The following is a 20,354-nucleotide window of genomic DNA, read 5'->3' on the forward strand; positions in this document are numbered from 1 at the left end:
ATCAGGGTAACTAGGAGGGTGTTTGAAGAATACTACCTGGAAGTAATCTACAATAAGTGATGTGAATACCTTAGAAAATGCTGTGCGTAAATGGTAAGGACAGCATACAAAGTATCACTTAACCTTTGATTCTGTTCCTTTCTGGAGAGGCTTGTAGACAATGTATAGCGTTTTATTTTAATCATGAATCACAACAATGAAACCTTGCGTCTGTAGTAGAACAGCTTTCTGCCTGTAGTTGTTGACTTCGTGGATGCAACTTTTAAAGAACCAATCCTCTGCTGGGGCAGGACTGGGAAAAAAAAGATAATTGTAAGTGGGGAGTTCTGGGGGAATGGCACATGTGACCTCATGTTACCTACCTTCCATTTGTACTTTGTTTGAGAACAGGTAGAAACCTTGAATAGTCAGTATTTATTCTTATGAACAAAGGTAAAAGGTGTTATGATTCTTTACAGAACTTGATAGTTCAGCAAAACTTCCAGGAATATGAGCTTTTTAAAACTTGAACTGTATAGATTGATACGGTCTCAGAAGGTCAGTTGAGTCAAAGTTGGCATTGTGCATTAAAGTTTTATGTAATCTCTGGAGGAAGAAAATACCTTTGTGTTATAAGTTCCTTTAAAACCCTGAAGCATTAATTTTTTAAACTGTAGCATCCATTCTCTTAACTCTGTTGTCTTCATTACATAATTTGTACTTGTTCTTGGCTTTTTCAAGGGATGAACCATTTAAAAGGGTTTTTAAATCTTTCACATGCTCTGCGTTTGCTTGTGTGATGTTTCTTCAGAATAAAACTGGTTGAGAATGCAGGCAGCTTAGTAAACTAGAGGTTGTTTGCACAAGCTGGAATTCTAAACTCTGGGATCCTAAACTTGGGACGCTTCTGTGAGAAGTAAACAAGTTACAGTTCCTTGTGGACATCGTGGTAAATTTGAGCTTGATAAAGTTGGGAAATAGTCCATTAAGCACCACATGCTGGAGCAGCAGGCAGGGGAGAGGAATGAGAAGCACACATGAACATGCAACAAACTGTTTGGGTTCAACTGGAGTTTAATTTCAGCTTGTTTTGATGTCTGGATGCAACTGCTGCCCATTATGCACTAGGGATGCTCCCACCCCCCAAATCTGAGTGATCCAGATCTGAGCTTCAAGGATACAAATGTCGTATCCCTGAAATCTGTGTCAGATTCTCTAGTCCAGTTAGAGAATCCTGAATTTATCTGGCCATTATTTCCTATGGGGAAAACTGTGCATTTTCCAAGCAAACTTGGGGCATTTTCCACTCTGTCTGCTTCCTCCTCTCCCTCCCCACCAGTCTCGTCCTGCTGCTCCTGTGGAACTTGCCTCTAATCGTTTTGCTGCTCTCTCCCTAGCACTGCTGTCACTCACTCACTGCTGCTCTACCTCTGCTGTAGCTGTCTGCAAGCAGCTACCTGCGGCCGAACAATCTGGCCCATCAGAGTTCAATTTTCTGGATCCAGTTTGGGATTCTCTTATGTGATCTGACATGTCTATATCTGAAAACTGTTTCGTATCTGACATCTTTAATATACCTTTAATATATTTAGTATTCTGATGTAGTTAGAGTTGTTCCCTGGGACTATGCTTTCTTAAGCAGTCCTGCGTGCCTTTAGAATTTAATATTCTGTAGTAGCATTCTAGACTATTGTTCCCTTACAGATTTATATTGTTGTATTACCAGTGTAATTTTTTATTAACAGAGAAAAACAAGGAAGAAGTGTTACATCTTTTTCTTTCCTTTGAGAAATGCTAGTTGTTTGTCAAATAAAGTGCTGGAAAATATATTCGTATCTTGGTTTTGGAACAAGCAGCAAGTAGTGTACATCTGCTGCATTTTGCTTAATGGATTGTTTGGCCTTCAGAAGTCTCTGTGGATGAGCTGTTTGGACACATTTCTGAGGTGTCTTGGAAAATGTAGAGGGTGAATTGCATACTTTTGTATGGTAAAACAGCAGCAACAATCCCACGGTTATGCTGTGAAGGTTTCACAGAAGCCTTTTAAATAAGTTGTGAAGGTCTGCTTTATCTCTTCTTACCAGAATTATGTCATTTACTGAACCATTCTCTTGTTCTTCACCTGAGCCTTCTTTGGTTCTCAGTATATTCTCAGTCGTGCCCTCTCAAACATTTACTGTTTTTTTATGATTCTGAACTCTGAAATGTATTTTGTCGTATATTGCACAATGGGATTAAGATTTATTTAAATTTTATAAAAGAAAGTTAGTCTTCTGTATGATATCTTGTGCCAATTTCAAAAATGCTAGACTCACAGACCCAGAAAATAATATATTTATTTTTAAAAGCCTGGTATTTAGTTTTAGAAGAGAGCAATCAGCCAAAACCATTGTTTACACTAAAATTACTGATACATTGGTACAATTTCACTGTCCATGGGTCCATTAAATAATCCTACTCCCTTTATATAATTGATTCTGATGAAACCCAGAAGATGGTGCTCAGCCCAGATGTATCTAAACAACCAGCAAATTTTAAAACTCTTTAATAATGGCCTTAGGGCTCTCCAAATAGGAAGAATATTGCTTTAACATAATACTAGAAGCTGATCCGTTACATGCGAAATCATCATAAACAGCCTGGCTACTCCACGAATTGATAAAATAGACAGAGATTAGGAACCTTCTGAATCCCTAACTCACCACAAACTATTCACATAAATCTGTTGTTTAATACTGCCTGTATAATTTTGGGGGGGGGGCAATATTGGGGATAGTCTTGGAACGGACACACTTCTTGCTTTAAATCTGAAGTTAACAGATGTACTCATTTTAAAAGATATAACTTCCTTTGATAATACTCTGCTAAAACAATAAGGTCTGATAAGAGGCCTGCTACTCATAAAACAGTTTTGACTGTAGAGAATCTCAGGGGAAAAATAGCGAGGATTTAAACTTGCATATGCTTTAGTTATGCACAGTGGAAATGCTGCTAGTTCACTTTGCTTAGGAAGCAATACTGCCCACCCACCTCCATGAGTGTCTTGAACAATACATGCCTGCCTGTTACAATAAATGTAGCTGGAATTCTCTCAGGCTTGAAGAATGCCATGAAGGGCTGTATATATGATGGCCAGTACTTTGAATTGAACTTTATAACTAATAGGCAGCTGATGGAGTAATTGCAGACAGGGTGTAATATGCATACACTCCCAAGTTCCCGCATTCTGCACTAACTGGAGTTGACTTTGAAGGGAAATCTATAGAGTACATTATAGATATCTAGTCTTAATGTTACCGTTGTGTGACTCCAGATGCCAGATCAGCCAAGTCAAAGTAGGGGGCCATATTCCAGGCTAAACTAAGTTGGAAGAAAATATTTTTGTAGCTGTATTCATTTACTTCTCCAGCAGTAATGCTGGGTCCAGTATACCCCTCAGCTCTTGACCTAGTCAGCAACTGTCAGCTGAACCCTATCAAAAGAGAGAAGCATGATGTCCTTAAAGACCTCAGTCTTCCCAACCAATATTATCCCCATCCTAGTCTTACTACATTATTTATTAGATGCTTCCTCATCCTGTTGATTGTACCGACTTACATTATGTAATCTTCCTTGACTCAAAAAGGTGGACAGTACATAAATACATAAATAAATATGCAACAGTCGTGGCTAAATCTACTACTCAAATGGTGAGGGTTCAAATTCCTGTTCCACTGTGAACTGTCTAGATAAACTGTATCTGTTTTACCTTGAAACTGAGACTATCACTTGATGTATGAGAATGAATTACAACAAATGAGTTTAAGTGTAAGCGCTGTAGCAATAAATGGGTATACAACAGTAATAATAATGACAGGCATTGTGCTGCTTACCAGCTCTTCAAGCTTTCATTGTGGTGGCATCTGTTTGCTTCTTATGTGTGCATGTCATTTTGTATTTTAGGAAAGAAACACAAAGCTGAATTTCAGCTTTTAATTGACCAAGTGAATAAGCGGAAGAAAAAAGCAAATAAAATCAAAACAGAAGAGGAACCAGATCAGAAGGAAGTGGCAGCTGAAAAAATGTCTTTAGAAATTGGTATGCATTGTTGATTACACCCAATTAATGTTGAATGCTTATGTGTATACTTTCATTGATAAAAAATGGAGGTGAAGCAACTGAGTTTCCATTTCCTAAGTGTTACACTGTTGTAAGTCTGTTGGTGTTAATGTGTGTATGTGTAAACTGTTGCTCAAACCAGGCTGTTTTACTGGTCCTTGAATAGGACAAGCACTTCTACTTTCAGGATAGTTCATCTGGGAGATCTTGAAATATTTAGTAAATGAAGAATATAGGCCTAAAACCTGCACGATACTGTTATTTCAAGGTTTATTAATCTGTGTTACCAGCAGCAATTCCAAATCTTCCTAAAGTCTCATTCAGACTCTGACATCTGGAGCCAGAGGAGCTAGTTGACATAAAATATACGTTAATCAAGCCATGCTGATTCATTATTTGTACTTTTTTACCATCAAATTTCTAAAGAAAAAGCATTAGTTGCTTGTCTTAAGTAGCCTCTCCTCACTTCCAATGTATAATAAACCAAACAAAGCCACTATATTGGGTTATTTTTCACCCAACAATTGTCTTGGCTTCTATAGATTTGATTTCTTCAATTCCATTTTTGGAACAGCAGGAAACCCTAGTATTCCTGTCTCAAAATAAATAGTCTAACTAATTCTAGCTTCTGGTCTTTGTGTCGGCTTTCTTCTTGGTTAGCATGTTTCTTCACCAATTCCTTATTGTATCAATAACATGTGTCCAATAATCCTACACTGCCCAATTCTTACTTAAAACATAGCTAAGAAATCTGAACTTGTATGTAGGTTTTCTAATAGTTGACTGACTTATACTTCGTTACTCTGTACCTGGACTGAAAAGCAAATGCCGGCTTTTGGAAGGGAAAGCAGAATCAACACAATAACTGAAGAAGGAGGGAATCCAGGAAGCATTGCACAGAATTCTGATTTTGTTTTCCTCAAGGTTGAAAACTAATGCAGCCCACTGCTGTTGGGTGAACCTACGCTTGACTCAGGAAATTGACTTATATTGCCAAAAGCTTGCAAATTTTCTGAGCTGAGTTTGAAACTCTGGACACCCATAGCAATCCCCAATGAGATCATGGTGGGGTTTTTTTTGTTCAATTCTCCCTCTACTTGTTCTCTTTTGACATCTTTAATGCTGTTCTGTCAGTTTCTCAGGCACCAGAATTCCTGATATCTGTAGTTCTCATAATACCTAATGTTTTGGTAGGAGTGTAGGGTGGAGGTAATTTTTTCTCACATTGGATTATAATCTGAGTTATAGAAGAACTGTTAAGATTGTAAAAACTAGGAATTATGAATTTAAGCAGCAGCACTTCCTCAGCCTGTTTGACAGTCATGTGCATTTTCTCTTCCTATGTCCAGTGCTTTCCTCTAGTTCTTCCAGATATCACTTCCATGTATGGAAAAACAATCTTAGTCTCATGGCTCAGTGATAGGGCATCTCCTTTGTATGCAGATTGTCCCAGTTTCAGTCCCCATCATCTCCAATTAAAAAGGACTAGATAGCAGGTAATATGAAAGACCTCTACCTGTACTAACCTTGACAGTACTAACCTTGATAGACCCAGTGGTCTGATGCAGTGTAGGACAGCTTTATGGATAAAAGAAATATGATGGTTATTTTTCACCCTATGATTGGATGGGCTGCTTTTGGATGGCATCTCAGGAGACCTTTACACTCTGATGCTGGTAATCAGCTTCCCTTCAGTCATCTAAATCTCCACTCTCCTTAAGTTAACATGATTGCTATTCTGGCCTGTCAGTGGCTTTTTACCTGTTTTCTTTAGCAAAACTTTCATAAATAAAAAATAGATGGAAATACAAAAATGCTTTTTGAACTTCATTGTGGACATCTTGCACAGCTCTTGATGCCAAAGCAGGCTTCCACCCGTAAAAGTTACCATTTTCAGTTAATCTTGCAATGCTTATCTCCCCGTGTCATTTTTAGAATTTTAATGGGAGGAAGAATCTCCAACTTCCTCAGTATTAATTTCATTTTAATTTGGAGTAGATAGGTTTTCTGGATTTATTTAACCATTTATCAGCACTTTAGGAAAGACAGCAGAATCATTTTACATTAGGGACCTGCAGTATCAAAAATGCATTCACAATGTTCCTGTTTATAACAGATTATGGTAGTTCAAAATCTTATTGAACTTGCTTTGTAGTGTCAGTGAAGTGAGAGATTTCTTTTGGTAATTCTTTTAATTGTATTTTAGAGCCAAACTATATTCTGCTCAATACATCAATTCTGGATCTTCATTGAAATAAGGTTCAGTCATTTCACCCTTAAGTGCGATAAGAGAGGATTCCCACTAAATAATAGAGCAAGTCCTTAACTCCCCTGCTACAATGAATACACAGTCCTTTCTCACATGAAATTATGCCTTTTATTAATAGAATGTTAAGGTTATGCCTATTTTATTCCACCTCCTCGCGTAGTCTAGGGAACACAGTGTTTGCATTCAGGTAGCAAAATTCACCGTCGATTAATTAAAATGTGCATACATTAGGCTTGTTGTTGGGTTTGCACATATAACATACTCTTGCTTCCTCTCCCCACTCGCATGGTTGCAAACTTAACTCCAGCTACCTATGATACATGAATACAGATGCAGAGGTTTAACTAGGGACAGTTCTTACGTTCTTACTTTCCTCTTATTTCCCACACTAACTGGGATTCTAAACCAGAATTTAATCCAGTTTAGAATCTTGTTCATAGCAGAGGGAACTACCTTAGATTAATCCTCACCAAACTAGAGTTTTTTTCTGTTCGAGATTACTTCATCATGCTGTACGTGACAAGGGAGGAGGGACATGTAATTCTGTCAACAAGTGGCATTTTTTGCACATTTTAAACTTAACCATGGTGAGATCTGCCAGCTAAATATAGCCGATATATTCATCTTTGTCTTTAAAATGTAGATCTTATATGCTAGTCGCAAAATTACCCTGACCTGAGGTACTTAAATCGTCAGATTAGAGCCATGAATGGACAAGACAGTTCATTGTCCGTCTTCTGTGCAGTCCCACATGGGACTGTGCACGCGCAGGCCTGCCAACCGGCTCTTTTTTTACTAGCTAAATGTCCACTAGGGGGCGCCCAACTGGTAGTGCGCATGCGCGGCCTTTCCCGCCAATATTACATCGGGTGGGCGCCCCTCACCCTCCAGTTTCTTCTTTGCCACCGACCGGTTAGGATCTAGCTCGTCTGCTTCGAAGAAAAAAGTGAAAGTGAGTGAAGAACGGTTGCTGTGAGTTTGTTTTTCTCAGACACGATGTCTGAAAAAGCTCTCTTCAAACGGTGCGCGACGTGCTCCACTAAGATGACCCAGACAGACGGTCACTCAGTCTGTCTGGAATGCCTTGGAGAGACATATAACGTCTCTAAGTGTGAGCACTGCCAGAAGTTTACGCCAAAAGCCAGAGCCGAAAGAAAAGCCAGGCTAGAGGCGATGTTATGGAAGAGGGCCATGAGGGCGACTAATGGGGCGGTGATCCCTCCTAAGCCCCCTTCTGTTAGTGGGAAGTCGTCCTGAAGCGTCTCTTCCACTGCGAGATCGCTTTCCCCGGGACGCGCGAAAGACACCACCACCTCGGATCCGAGCGGAGTGCCGAGCGCTCCACGACCTTCTAAGTCGCCTGCGAAGTCGAGTTCGAGTCCGAAGAGCGTATTGGATCCGACGGCCTAGATGGAGCCGAAAACATCAGAACCGAGGACTTCGGAGTCGAGGAGTTCGGAACCACGTCAACTGGTTCGATCCTCCAGTGTCACTCACTCGGAGCTTAGAAGCTCGGATCCGGCGAGGCCATCGGGTGCCCCGGTTCCAGGGGACTCTGCGCCAAGGTCTTCCGAGCATAAACAGAGGAAGCGCTCGGGAGAGGAGAACCACTCGGAGGGGCCCCCCAAGAAGGCTAAGAAGAAGAACAAGCAGAAACATACTGCTTCGGTGCAGACAGAGACCGATTGGGATAGACCGAAGACCCCTTCCGCTCAGATCCGGTCGCCCTCCTACCTTTCATCGGCTGATGAGTGGGACCTTCGTGAGGGACCGTGGCCAGCCGCTCCTTCCCGTTCGAGGCACTGCCGGCGATCGGAACAGGGCTCCCCTCTGTCTTATCGGTTCCAATCTGAGACCTTCGGTTCTGACCCTCTGCGACCGTACCGGTTCTACTCAGTTTGTCTGGCCCGTGAGGACTGGGATGTACCTGGTAGCACTTATTCTGTAAGCCCTTTAAAAAGGATTTAGACAAACTATGGGAAAAAACAGTTCGGCCATCAATTTTCGCATGAAACGCGGAGATGGCCGCCAGATAAACTTTCACAGAAGAATTAGAAAGCCCCTGATCCTTGAGAGTTAGTAGAAAATCAAAGATGGGGCCAATCGAACAATTCCAAACATCTAACTCCTTTTCCACAGCCCAAAATTCAAATCTCTTCCATTTAGCTGCATAGGACTTACGAGTACTATCTCGTCTAGCATTAACCAGGATTTCTGCTACCCTGTCAGACAACCCTGGGGGCCCCGAATGAACCAAGCTGTTAGCTTCAGTTTGGGTAAATCGTGATACAGCACCCCTTTGTAAGAGAGGAGATTGGGTACCAGATTGAATTGATACGATAGACCCTGAGAAAGCTGCATCACCAAATGAAACCATGGCTGACGTGGCCAAAAGGGAGTGACTAATATCATGTGAGACCCATCCCTGAGGACCTTGCTGACTGTTCGGGCTATCAACGGAAAGGGGGGGAATGCGTAAAAGAGAGCCCCCGTCCAGGAGATCTGGAAAGCGTCCCCCAAGGAGTTTAGACCCAGACCTCCCCGAGAGCAAAATTGAGGAGCTTTCCTGTTGCTCTCTGAGGCAAACAGGTCCACGTCGGGAAAACCCCAAGTCTCGAACAGGCTGTTCAGCTCTGAGTCTGCAATAGTCCATTCGTGGTTGTCTGCAGTCAGACGACTCAGTTTGTCTGCTATCACATTAAAAGTCCCTGGAATGTGGAGTGCTTGTAAGGAAATGCCCCTGTCTACCGCCCATTCCCAGATACGCATCGCTTCTTCGCAGAGGGCCCGAGATGTAGTGCCCCCCTGCTTGATCAGATAAAACATGGCCGTGCAATTGTCTGTGAGAATTTGCACCGTCTTGTGTCGTAGCATATCTGCGAATGCGATAAGGGCAAAACGGATAGCCAATAACTCTAGCATATTAATATGGAGACAGCATTCCTGCCCCGACCAGGTCCCATGGGCCCTAAGGGATCCACATTGAGCACCCCAGCCTATTGTACTGGCATCCGTAGATATAGTGACCTGACACTGTACCGTCCCGAAGGCAACCCCTTTGAGCAAATTATCTTCAGTGACCTACCACCTGAGGGATCTAAGAACTGCACGAGGAATGGAATACTTCCTGGTCTGAGGGGCTGAAAGGAAATCATGGACCGAGAGAAACCAGAGCTGCAGTGGTCGCATGTGCAACCTGGCCAGAGGAGTCACCGCTGTGGCAGAAGCCATAAGGCCTAACAGCATCTGTATAACCGAAGCTGGCTGGAATCGACACCTAGAGAAAAATGCCATCATGCGCTTGATGCGCAAGGCACGTTCTCGAGGCAAAAATCCCTTGTTTACTATCTTATCTAGGGTCATACCGATGAAATTTGCCCTTTGTGAGGGGACCAAAACTGATTTCTGAAAATTAACTAAGAGTCCCAACCGTGTGCAAGTGCGCACCACCAGGTCAATATGCTCAGAAAGCAGGTCAGAGGACGGGGCAGCCAGTAACCAGTCATCCAAATAGGGAAAAATGGAACACCCTTGACGTCTAAGGAAAGCCACCACCGGGGCCATACACTTAGTGAAAACTCTAGGTGCGGAGGACAAACCAAAAGGCAGCACCTGGTATTGGAAAACCTTGCCATTGCAAAGAAACCTCAGGAATTTTCTGTGGTCCGGGTGAATGGACATATGAAAGTACGCGTCCTTAAGGTCCAGGATGGCAAACCACATGTCCTCAGGCATCAGCTGCAGGACCATCCGTAAAGTTAACATTCTAAACTTTCTAGGTCTCACCGATTTGTTTAAGCCTCTAAGGTCTAGAATGGGGCGTACTCCCCCATCCTTCTTGACAACCACGAACATCCTGGAGTAGAACCCAAGGAGGGATTCTCCCTGTGGAACCTCAGTAATTGCCCCCTTCTGTTGTAGCGCCAGTACAGCGGTCTGGAGCTTCTGGGAGGAAGAATCAAATGAAAAATTAGGGAGAGACAACTCCGGATAAACTTCAAACTCAACTTTATAACCAAACTTTATAACATCAAGAACCCAACTGTCAGACTGAATCTCCATCCAGAATGCACTAAATTCAGCTAAACGGTCCCCAAAAACAACAGTCTGGTCAACGGTTAGTCAGAACTGCTTTGGTTGGGAAGCTGGTTCCTTTTCAGCCGAGCTCCGACGATTCTGCCGCGGGCGGTAATTAGATCTGCGCCGTTGGAAGGAGCTAGATTGTAGGTGAGGTTGTCTAAAGGAGCCATAGGGAGGATACGGTTGGTATCTCTGGTTCCGGTTCCGATAGTAGAATGAAGAGCGATACGGAGGCCGGTTGAATTGAGAAGGCCTATTATGGACGATGCCGTATGACCGAGCAGTCAAGCGGTCCTTTCGCTTTTGGGACAAGTACTCATCCGTTTTGCTAGAGAAGAGGGTCTTCCCTTCAAAAGGCATATCCTCGACTCTGCTCTGGGTGTGAGGAGGAAGGGCAGTTGTCCTCAACCAGGCATGCCTCCTGAGAACGACAGCTGATGCCAAGGCTCTGGATCCCGTTTCCAAGGTGTTCCTGCCGGCACTAATCTGCTGCTTTGATAAGCGCAATGCTTCATCCATAATGACTTTGGCTAGGACCCTCTGGTCCTCAGGAAGCTTATCCAGGAACACCGCGATCCGGTTCCAAAGGAATATCTGATAGGCCCCCATTATTGATGAATAGTTCACAATCTTCACCTTGAGGGCAGCTGAAGAATACACCTTTTCCCCCAGAGCGTCCAGCTTCCTGCTCTCCTTATCAGCCGGCACCGCATGAACACTCTGTCTCTGATTCGACTGCATCTCCTCGGCGACAAGAGAAGATGGAGGAGGATGGGTGAAGAGATAAGTGCAAACATCATCTCTGGTCTTGTATAATGCCTCCAATCTATGAGAAGTAGGGTGAATGGAAGCTTTTCACAGACAGAGGTGATAACTTCTTCCAAGCCTTCTATGATGGGGAAGGCAATGGAAGCAGGATTTCCAGAGTATATGTGGCATAAGATCTTATCTTTAGGCCTCGGATTCACCGCTGATACTTCTAACTCCAGGGAACGAGCCATTCGCATCATCTGTTCCGCATACAGGCAGAAATCCTCCGTCGGAGAAACTCTGCCAGATCCGATAATAATTTCATCGGGTGATGGATCCGATGGAGGACTCGGGCTCAGATCCCGATCAACCTCAGACTGAGGATATCCTTGCTCCCGCCTGGGGGAACCGTAGCGAGAACATGTTTCCGCCAGTTAGAGAAATTGTGCCCCAGTGGTCACTCAAGTTGGTGTTAACTATTTTGATGAAGGCCCCGTTTGAGCCGTTGGCACAGGAGAAACTGGAGGGTGAGGGGCGCCCACCGGATGTAATATTGGTGGGAAAAGCCGCGCATGCGCACTACCGGTTGGGCGCCCCCTAGTGGACATTTAGCTAGTAAAAAAAGAGCCGGTCGGCAGGCCTGTGCGTGCGCAGTCCCATGTGTGCCTGCATAGAAAACGTCAATGAACAGCAGTTACGGTAAGCGAAACTCTGTTATCTTCCTACACACCTGAAAAATGCCCCAAGTTTGCATAAAAATCTGAAATCTAAAAAAAGTACATTGGGGTATTTAAAAAACCCAAAATGATAAAAGGAGCTCCTGTAGCTTTAACCACATGCCCTCAGTGGCTGTTGCTAGGTAATCATAACAGTTTAGCCAGTATTTCAGGCTTGGTTGTTGTCAGTAAAAGGCAGGAGGAGAGGGCAGGGCCCTTTCCAGGGTTATTTTGGCCTTTGAAGGAGGACTCATTGAGGCCAAGCCCAGAAGCAACCACTGGGCGACTTGATACCTCCTGATTTGCATAACTCACCTAGGCCTGGCTGCCTGGCTATTGTTCAACAGCAGCTCCCCCCCCCCAAGCCAGTGTAGTGTAGTAGTTAGAGTTTCAGAGTAAGATGTGGGAGATCCAGGTATGAATCACCACTCTGCTATGGAAGCTCTCTGGGTGACTTTGATCCAGTCAACACTCAGCCAAACCTACCTCTTAGGGTTTTTGTAAAGATAATATGGAGACAAGGAGAATGATGTCAGCCTGCTTTGTGTTCCCATTGTTGAGATGGGCAGTATATAAATGAAGTAAATTACTAAATATAGATGAAGATGGGGGAGCAGATAAAAAGTAAGTTGTTTAGTGGATTTGAAGGAGAGAAGAGCATATTGAAAGGTGAGCATATAGAGGCTGCCAGAAGGAGGGAAAATGGAAATAGCGTGGGAAAGGGGATGCAGGAAAAAGTGAAGGGTGGGGAAGGGAAAAGTGAAAGGACCCCCAGAAGTCCTTCCCTGCCATGAAACTGGGCTTGGCTCAGCTGACATCAGTTAGCTGGGTCATAGGGGAGAGGTTGCTGAGGTGGGAAGGGGGAAAGGTGAAGACGGGTACAGGCAAAGGTGGATGGGAAGGATAGAATGAAGCAGGAAAAGGGGGAGAGGCTATGGGGAGCTGGAAAGAGAAAGCAAGCATGGCGGGAGAGGGGGAAATGAGATGCCCCTGCAATTCCTTCCGGGTCTCCACTTATAATCTAGAGTGCATGTTTATAAAACCAACATGTAAATATTCTGAAGAGCTCCCAGTTTGCTTTAAATTACAAAGCATCAGGAGTGTGGCTTCTGTTTTTGGTGAAGGTAACATGTTCATCATCCCTGAGAGGGGGAGAGGGAAGAGACTTCTCTCTCTCTCTTTTTTTATTAGTGCAAATCAAACAAAAAAGAAAAATTAAAAAAATCCCAGTGCTGGCAACAAAAACACTATTGGCAAATCTATACATACCCTTCTATAAAAGGTTTCCAAATATCTAAAAATAAGTTCATGTGCAATTGCTGTCTATATGCAATATGTTCAAATGTTGATAAATTTATAAGGTACTCAATCCAATTAATTGTAGGAAGTGCGCTTTTGTCTTTCCAGGCTTTACAGTCTTCTAGAAACTGTAAGGGCATGGTGGGTCCATTTTTGTTGACCATCAGTTAGGTTCCAGGAGACAGGCAAATAGTTTATAAGTACATTAACACCCTCAAAAATAAGTGAATATTGTAAGACAAAATTAGTATGGGAAATGACTTCAGCCCCAAAGGGATCAATGGCTGGACATATCCAAAGCATATGCTTAAGAGACACAGCTCCCTTTTTCTCACACAAAAAGTTACACTCCACAGCTGACTGGATTTTTGTTAGTGCTTGTTTGCACTCATTCTCTCTCTCTCTCTCTCTCTCTCTCTCTCTCTCTCTCTCTCAAATATGTGTGTGTTATGTGCTGTCAAGCTGTTTCCAACTTCTGGTGGCCCTGTGAATGAAAGACCTCCAAAATGCCCTATCATTAACAGACTTGCTCAGATCATGCAAACTGGAGGATGTGGCTTCCTTTATTGAGTCAAGCCATCTCATTTGGGGTTGTCTTCTCTTCCTACTGCCTTCCTGTTCCTAGCATTGCCTTTTCCAGTGAATCTTGTCTTTTTATGATGTGACCAAAGTACAATAGCCTCTGTTTTTTCATTTTTATTTATTGTGTGTGTGTGTGTGTGTGTGTGTGTGTACACAGAGAAAGAGAGAGAGACAATCCAGTCAACTGCAGAGAGTGACTGTTTATGTGAGAGAAAAAAAGGGAATTTCATTTTATATATCTATCTGAGGTTCCCTTTTTCACCGTGGTTCAAGAAGAATAGAGAAATAATTGAAATAATTGTAGAACTGTCAGTAAACTCTGTCTACCTCCTCTTTGTATACTGGGGGCAGGAATGTGTAGGCAACTATATCAGGTTTCTGTGTGTGTGTGTGTATGTGTGTGTGTGTGTGTGTGTGTATATATATATATATATATATATATATATATATATATATATATATATATAATTTTAATTGCTGAATTTTATTGTAGAATTTACTATTCAATTGTATTTTATGACTGTTGTACCCCGTCCTGAGCTCACTTGTGGGGAGGGTGGGTTAAACACCGAATAAACTAAACTAAATTCAGAAATCTGTACATCTCAGGGGCTGAGCTACATACAAGCTACAGATTGCAGTGAAGTGTGTGTTTGTTACAGTTTTAGTTTATTTACTGAAGAACATAGAAATACTTAGAAACATAGTCAAACCAATTTACTTATTCTTGGGTTTTTCTGTTTCCCTAGCGGAAAAGCAGAGTGCTGAAGAAGATGCACACAGAGATGTCCTTACAGATGTAGGGTTCGAGAAAGGAGCTTTTGACTGCTCCAGAAGCCAATCTCTTGATTTGTCTAAAGCCAGGGGATTGATTCTTCCATCCTCCTCTCACTCCTCTGGATCCTCAAACAGGTTGGTTAGCATAAAGCCCTTTTTCCACTTCAGTGTTTGGTGTCAAAGGACATGGAACAGAAGTCTTTGACCAATTGCTGTCTCAGCATCACAGAATTGTTGTGAGAAAAAAATGGGTTAGCATGAATGATGTGTTTCTGGTGACTAGCTGTTAGACAAATATTGACAAATGTTGACAAATAAGAGATAATTTGATCACAATGTTAATGTTGATTCCATTATGGCAAGTAGGGGTGTGCAGCGGGAAAATATTCGGTTTTCCTGCTTCAGGTTTACCCGAAGTGGGAAAACAATCCGGAATAACCCAAACCTGGGTTGTTGGAAATCGCTTCAGTATGCTTCGAAATGATTCAGAGCATACCAAAGTGAGATTCCCACATCCCCCCTGAGCCCCCCTTCCCCCAACCCCACTTACCTTCCGAAGGCCAGAGCAGGCCTTTGGCCGACGCCACCACCAGCAATGCAGTGGGGAAGGCTGCAGCTGGTGTCTCTGCTACCCACGCCGCCGCTTCGGCCTCTGCAGCGGCTGGCATGGCGGCAGCAAAACGCCTGTGCCTGTGCCGCCCATGCTGCTGCTTTGGCCTCTGCGGCAGCCGGCAAAATGGCAGCGAGCACCTGCACCGCCCGCACTACCTGTGCCGCTGCTTCGGCCTCTGTGGCGGCCGGCAGGGCAGCAGCGAAACGCCTGTGCCCGCACCGCCGCTTCAGCCTCTGCGGTGGTTGGCAGGGTGACACCAAACACTGGTGCCTGCGCCACCTGCGCCGCCACCAGAAGGATGCCCCGAGTAAGTGGGGTGGTGGTGGGAGGGCAGGCAGCCAGGCACCCATTAAAAAAGCCCTGAAGCTTCCCAAAGCTATCTGAATCTCTTGCTTTGGGAAGCTTTGATTCGGTATTTCCGAATCAGGGCCATCGTACTGAATTCAGAAATTACGAATCGGGCCCGGCTCGAGTTTTTTTTCCAAACCGGGAACCCAAAGCGCACACTCCTAATGGCAAGTAGCCTGTGAATCCTCACTTAGGATTCAAGTTTCAGAGTTTCTTGGAAAACCGCTGCTAGTCAGAATGAACAATACTGTGAACTGTATATATGTACATTTTTGGAACAAAAATCCTACTCTTATGTGGTCCTAAAAGATACATTTGTTAGTGAAAGTCTTTAGTGTTTAATTTCTTCATATTTTTTTATGTTTTCATACTACTGAATTCTTTGCTGGCAAGTTTAGCAGGGGCCCTCATGTGCATGTGATTAATTCATTCATGCTTTTTTGTAGGTGACCTTTATTTGACTTAAATTTATTTTCAAAGCAAAAGCAGCTAAGCAGATAGGTACATGGGAATGTAAAGTATGTAAAATAGTTCGAGGGAAAACTTGGCAGTGTTATTTCATTCTTAGAAAACAAGCTTTTGAAAATGCAATTTTTCAGCATCTGTAAGCAACATATGTTTCCCATTGTTTTAGTATCTCTGGTTAGCAGAATATGACTCCTACCAAGCCACATAATAGACCATTGTTACTACAATTTTTAACATTTGCTGTGAATGAGGAAAAGCTTACCTCTTGTGCTTGAAAAAATCATATATAGGCCATTCAGAGGCAAAATGGAATGAATTTTCACTCATTCTTGTAGTGACAGCTCATTTTGATGATCATATTATTTATATAAGCAGTATCATTATTATATTATTGCTTAAAAGGTTACATTGATAGAGATCTGGATGGATGGACCAGATACACTGCAGCGGACAGCTTTGTTTTAAGGGTAGGATCTCACAATCCACTTGTGCAAGGATCACCTTTCTTCACCTTCTAATAGTAAGCTATGACTCTGTGAAAGTTGACTGAAGAGGTAGGAAAGACCATTGCAGTCCTTTCCCCCCTTTTAACACAGCCCCATAGATCATGTAACACAGGAATCAACTTTCCCATGGTGGGAAAGGGCTGCTGGGGGGGTGAAGAACAAGGGGAAATCTGCATTCATCACTAGTGCCTTCTGCTGACTGAATCACTAGATCCATCATCCAACTCTTTGATTCCAAAAATTACTAAATAGCTTTGTTTTATCCTTGTTATTTTACTGTGAAATAAGTGGTAATCTTTTTTTTTTAAAGTTCATAAAAACTGTAGGGCTTGTAACTGGAAGATTAATATACATTAAAAATTTCATTACCTGCTCTTTATTATCCACAAGGCTCAATTAACTGGCATTGCCCAGAGGGCACTCAGCCACCATATTGGTTTAGTAGTTAAGAGCAACGGGACTCTAATCTGGAGAACTGGGTTTGATTTCCCTCTCCTCTGCTTGAAGCCAGCTGGATGATCTTGGGTCAGTTACAGATTCTCGGAGCTCTCTCAGCCTCATCCACCTCACAGGGTGATTGTTGTTATGGAGATAATAATAACGTACTTCGTAAACTGCTCTGAGTGGGTGTTAAGTTGTCCTGAAGGGCAGTATGTAAATCAAATGTTGTTGTTGTTCTTGTTATTATTAGGCGGCCAGTTGGATGCCTGCAGCTTCTGAAAACTGGCTGTACCAGCTGACACCATCCTCTGGTGCCTGTTCCCTCTTCAGTCTCTCTCTGACTCAGGCTGTTAAGAGCCAACTCTGTTGGAGGAATCTGGGGCACCAGGCCCTCTTGTCGGCATCATTTCCTATGATGGCTTTGTTGCATGGGGGAATGGGTCCCACCAAGCAAGAGGCTTATCTCTGGATAGTTAACAGATGAAACAGTGGCTGGAGTCCAGATGACCTCAACAGGGCTGAGTTTGATGGATGCAGGTTTCTCTGGATGGGGAACAGGGTAGAGCAGAAAGTGTAGTTTTCTGGCACATTTGATTAACCAGCGGCAACCATGTTTCCCATGACTGTCAGATAATAAAGCTTATGCTGTACTAAAGATCAGAATTAAAGTAATGTATAAAATAAAACAGGAAACTCCTGCAGCTTTATGATACCATGTTTAAAAAGCATTATAAAATCCATCAAAAGACCACTAGTCAGCCCCATATAGATTTATATGCCAAGTATCTTTCAAATGAACTAAATTTTAAGATTCCACTGAAGCGTCAGCACAGAGGGAGGCAGCAACATCTCAGTGGGAAATAAACGGGGACCATAGTTTTTAAAAGCCATGGGTATTTGCCAGTGTTATCTCTGATGTAGCAGGCAGTAGGGTGTTCTCAGAATCTGGGCACATTTGTTTAGGTCCTTGGGAACTGTGGACCTTACAAGTCTTTAAAGGTCAAAACCAGTGCTTTGAAAAAGCCTGGAAACAAACTGGAAACCAGTTAAGGTGGAACAGTACTAGAGTAATATGTTTGTTTTGGCAGATGCTCATTAACATTCTTGTTTCTGCATTTTGCGTCAGCTATAGTTAGCAAACTATTTTCAAGGGTGGCCTCAGGAAGATGCTGCTCCATATTACCAAGGCATATAGCCACGGCCGCTTTCTCCGGTAATGGTTGCAGTTGGCAAACCGGTGTAAGCTTGTCAAATAGCACTTCTTTTTAGTCAGTGAAACTGCATGCCTTTTAGGGGGAGTATAACCTGGTACGGAATGGGCTTTATTTCCAGTCCCTAGCACTTGCCTCGTATCTGGATTATGCTTCAGTTTCTTAAATTACATCTATCCTCTCACAGCTTTCAAATATTGGGTCAGGGTAGCAGCTCTTTCCCTAGAATCTCTGTAAAACTATAATGCATTTAAACTAACAATCCAAATTGGTAGTTTCCCGGGAGGTAGTGGTGATATCTTAAACTACATCTTAAGTATCTTTGTTCTTTTCCAATAAAGAGCCAAAAGAGAAGTGTTCACAAGGTTTTTATAGGCAATTAGGGACAAATCTGGGGAGTCCTGTCTCATTTGCCATATACAGGATGCTGCTGGTATTTTTGGAAGCCTGGAAAGCCACCAATTTCCGGGCTGAATTTCCTGTGCGGTCCTGTATAGAATTACTCCAGTCTAAGCCTTTAGTAAATTTCAATGGGTTTAGACTAGATTAATTCTGCAGAGCATTGCGTTTAGGTGGATGCAAATTTCTATAATTTTCAAGTTTTCATTTAGCATCTTGTTCAAGTGTTCCCTGTTTTTAAAAGGCTTAAAGAGATCTCACAGAGCAGCCTTGAATCTTGAAAAAGAAGATGTAGCCTAAATACTGTAATTTGCATTTTGTAGCCTAAATACTGTAATTTGCATTTATATATCAGTTACTTTTTATATAAGCAAACTTTCAAAGGGACAAAATGAAACCCTTTCCTTTGGGTTCTGTCATTGCCTTTCTACTGTCAATCTTTTAAAGAAGCCTGCTGAGTAAAAGCATCATTTGTAGTCTTGTTCCTCCCCCCCACACCCCAGAAGGGATCTGCAATTGCAGCTTGGTTGTCAACCTTGCCCAAATTTGGATTTGATTTGGGGTAGGGTGGAGTTTGCATCTAGAGGAGCCACATTTAAGGCCTGTATCTGGAAGCAGTTTCCACAGTCTTCCTATCTGATATTTGCCTAATTAAAAAAACTGTTGCATGCAACAAAATTATGAACCAGAATTTTAAAAAAGTTTTATCTGTTAAGTGGAAAAAAAGAAAAGAAGTTTAAATACAGACATACAAATACAATATCTACGTGAGCCTGTAATACTAAAGATCTGGTCAAATAAGAATTTTTGAATCACTATAGATACCTTGGTTAGAAAAGATAGAGAAATTGTTTTGGCTGGCATTATCTATTTTTTATTTTGCAAGCCAATTGGTTATCCTGCTGACTTGGTTTACTCTGACTTTAAAATACTGATGGGCATTGGACAGAACAAGGAATTATGCCATCTAATTAGTTTTAGATCCTGTGGTATCGCTGATTTTAAATTAAGTGGGCTGGATCCTTTGATCTGTTGGTGGAAGACACTTGTGATTTTATGTTACAAGCCAATTGGTTGTTCCTTGTCTTCCCATTCCTCCAACAGTCTTATCCATTGGGAAAGTTGATTCCCAGAGCCTTTTCATAGAAATTTGGAGTTAATTCCTGAACTAGTATCCATGTGAGTTGGAGGGCTGCTGAGGAAGGAATAAAGTCACCCTTCTTGCCTCTTCTGTTGGAAGGGTTGGCTCTCTCCTATTTAGCAAAGTGGGCTTAGCTTCTGAGTCAACATGCATAGAATTGGTTTGTAAGAGTCCTAAAGATTCTGTAAGCATGGCATATTAGTTACCAGATGAAACAGTGGCTGAAGTCCAGATGACCTCAGAAGGGCTGCCTCTTGTGAAAAGATCTTTGCTACCTTCTCCTTTGCTGGAGCAAAGAGTGTCCCTTTGAAAAGGGTGCAGGAGACTCCAGTGATCCAAATCACACCGTTCAGCAAGAGCTGTCCTAAACAGCGTGCCTCTTTTATCTAAGGAGAAAATTGTACTTCGACAGTATGGATGCCAGGAAAGCAACATGGGAGACAGTAGCAGTTAAATCAATGAATGAATTGGAAAGGGTTACTATTTTCCACTACCCAAGCTAAAAGTGGTCCATTTTTCTTTGTTTTGGATGGAGTTTCTTCTTCCTAGTTGCTCTTTTCCAGAATTTCTCAGTGCTTGAGACATCCATTAATAAGAAAGAAATGACATATGAATATACTAAGGAAAAGCTGTCATTTGTGGGTAGCAGCTGAAGCGTCAGCACTGCATACATAATA

The 20,354-nt window shown here is 42.6% G+C and overlaps 1 protein-coding gene across 4 annotated transcripts in view; it reads left to right on the forward strand.

Moving 5' to 3' along the window:
- RAD18 (RAD18 E3 ubiquitin protein ligase) overlaps window positions 1-20,354 on the forward strand; it is a 182,116-nt gene that overhangs the window by 85,088 nt on the left and 76,674 nt on the right. For all 4 annotated transcript variants that reach the window (XM_054977684.1, XM_054977685.1, XM_054977686.1 and 1 more), the window contains 2 exons: window positions 3,922-4,056; window positions 14,523-14,685. In XM_054977684.1, the coding sequence (XP_054833659.1) occupies window positions 3,922-4,056; window positions 14,523-14,685 (298 nt within the window). The remainder of the gene's footprint in view (window positions 1-3,921; window positions 4,057-14,522; window positions 14,686-20,354) is intronic.

The sequence above is a fragment of the Eublepharis macularius genome, chromosome 4 (assembly GCF_028583425.1).
Source record: "Eublepharis macularius isolate TG4126 chromosome 4, MPM_Emac_v1.0, whole genome shotgun sequence".
Taxonomy (NCBI): domain Eukaryota; kingdom Metazoa; phylum Chordata; class Lepidosauria; order Squamata; family Eublepharidae; genus Eublepharis; species Eublepharis macularius.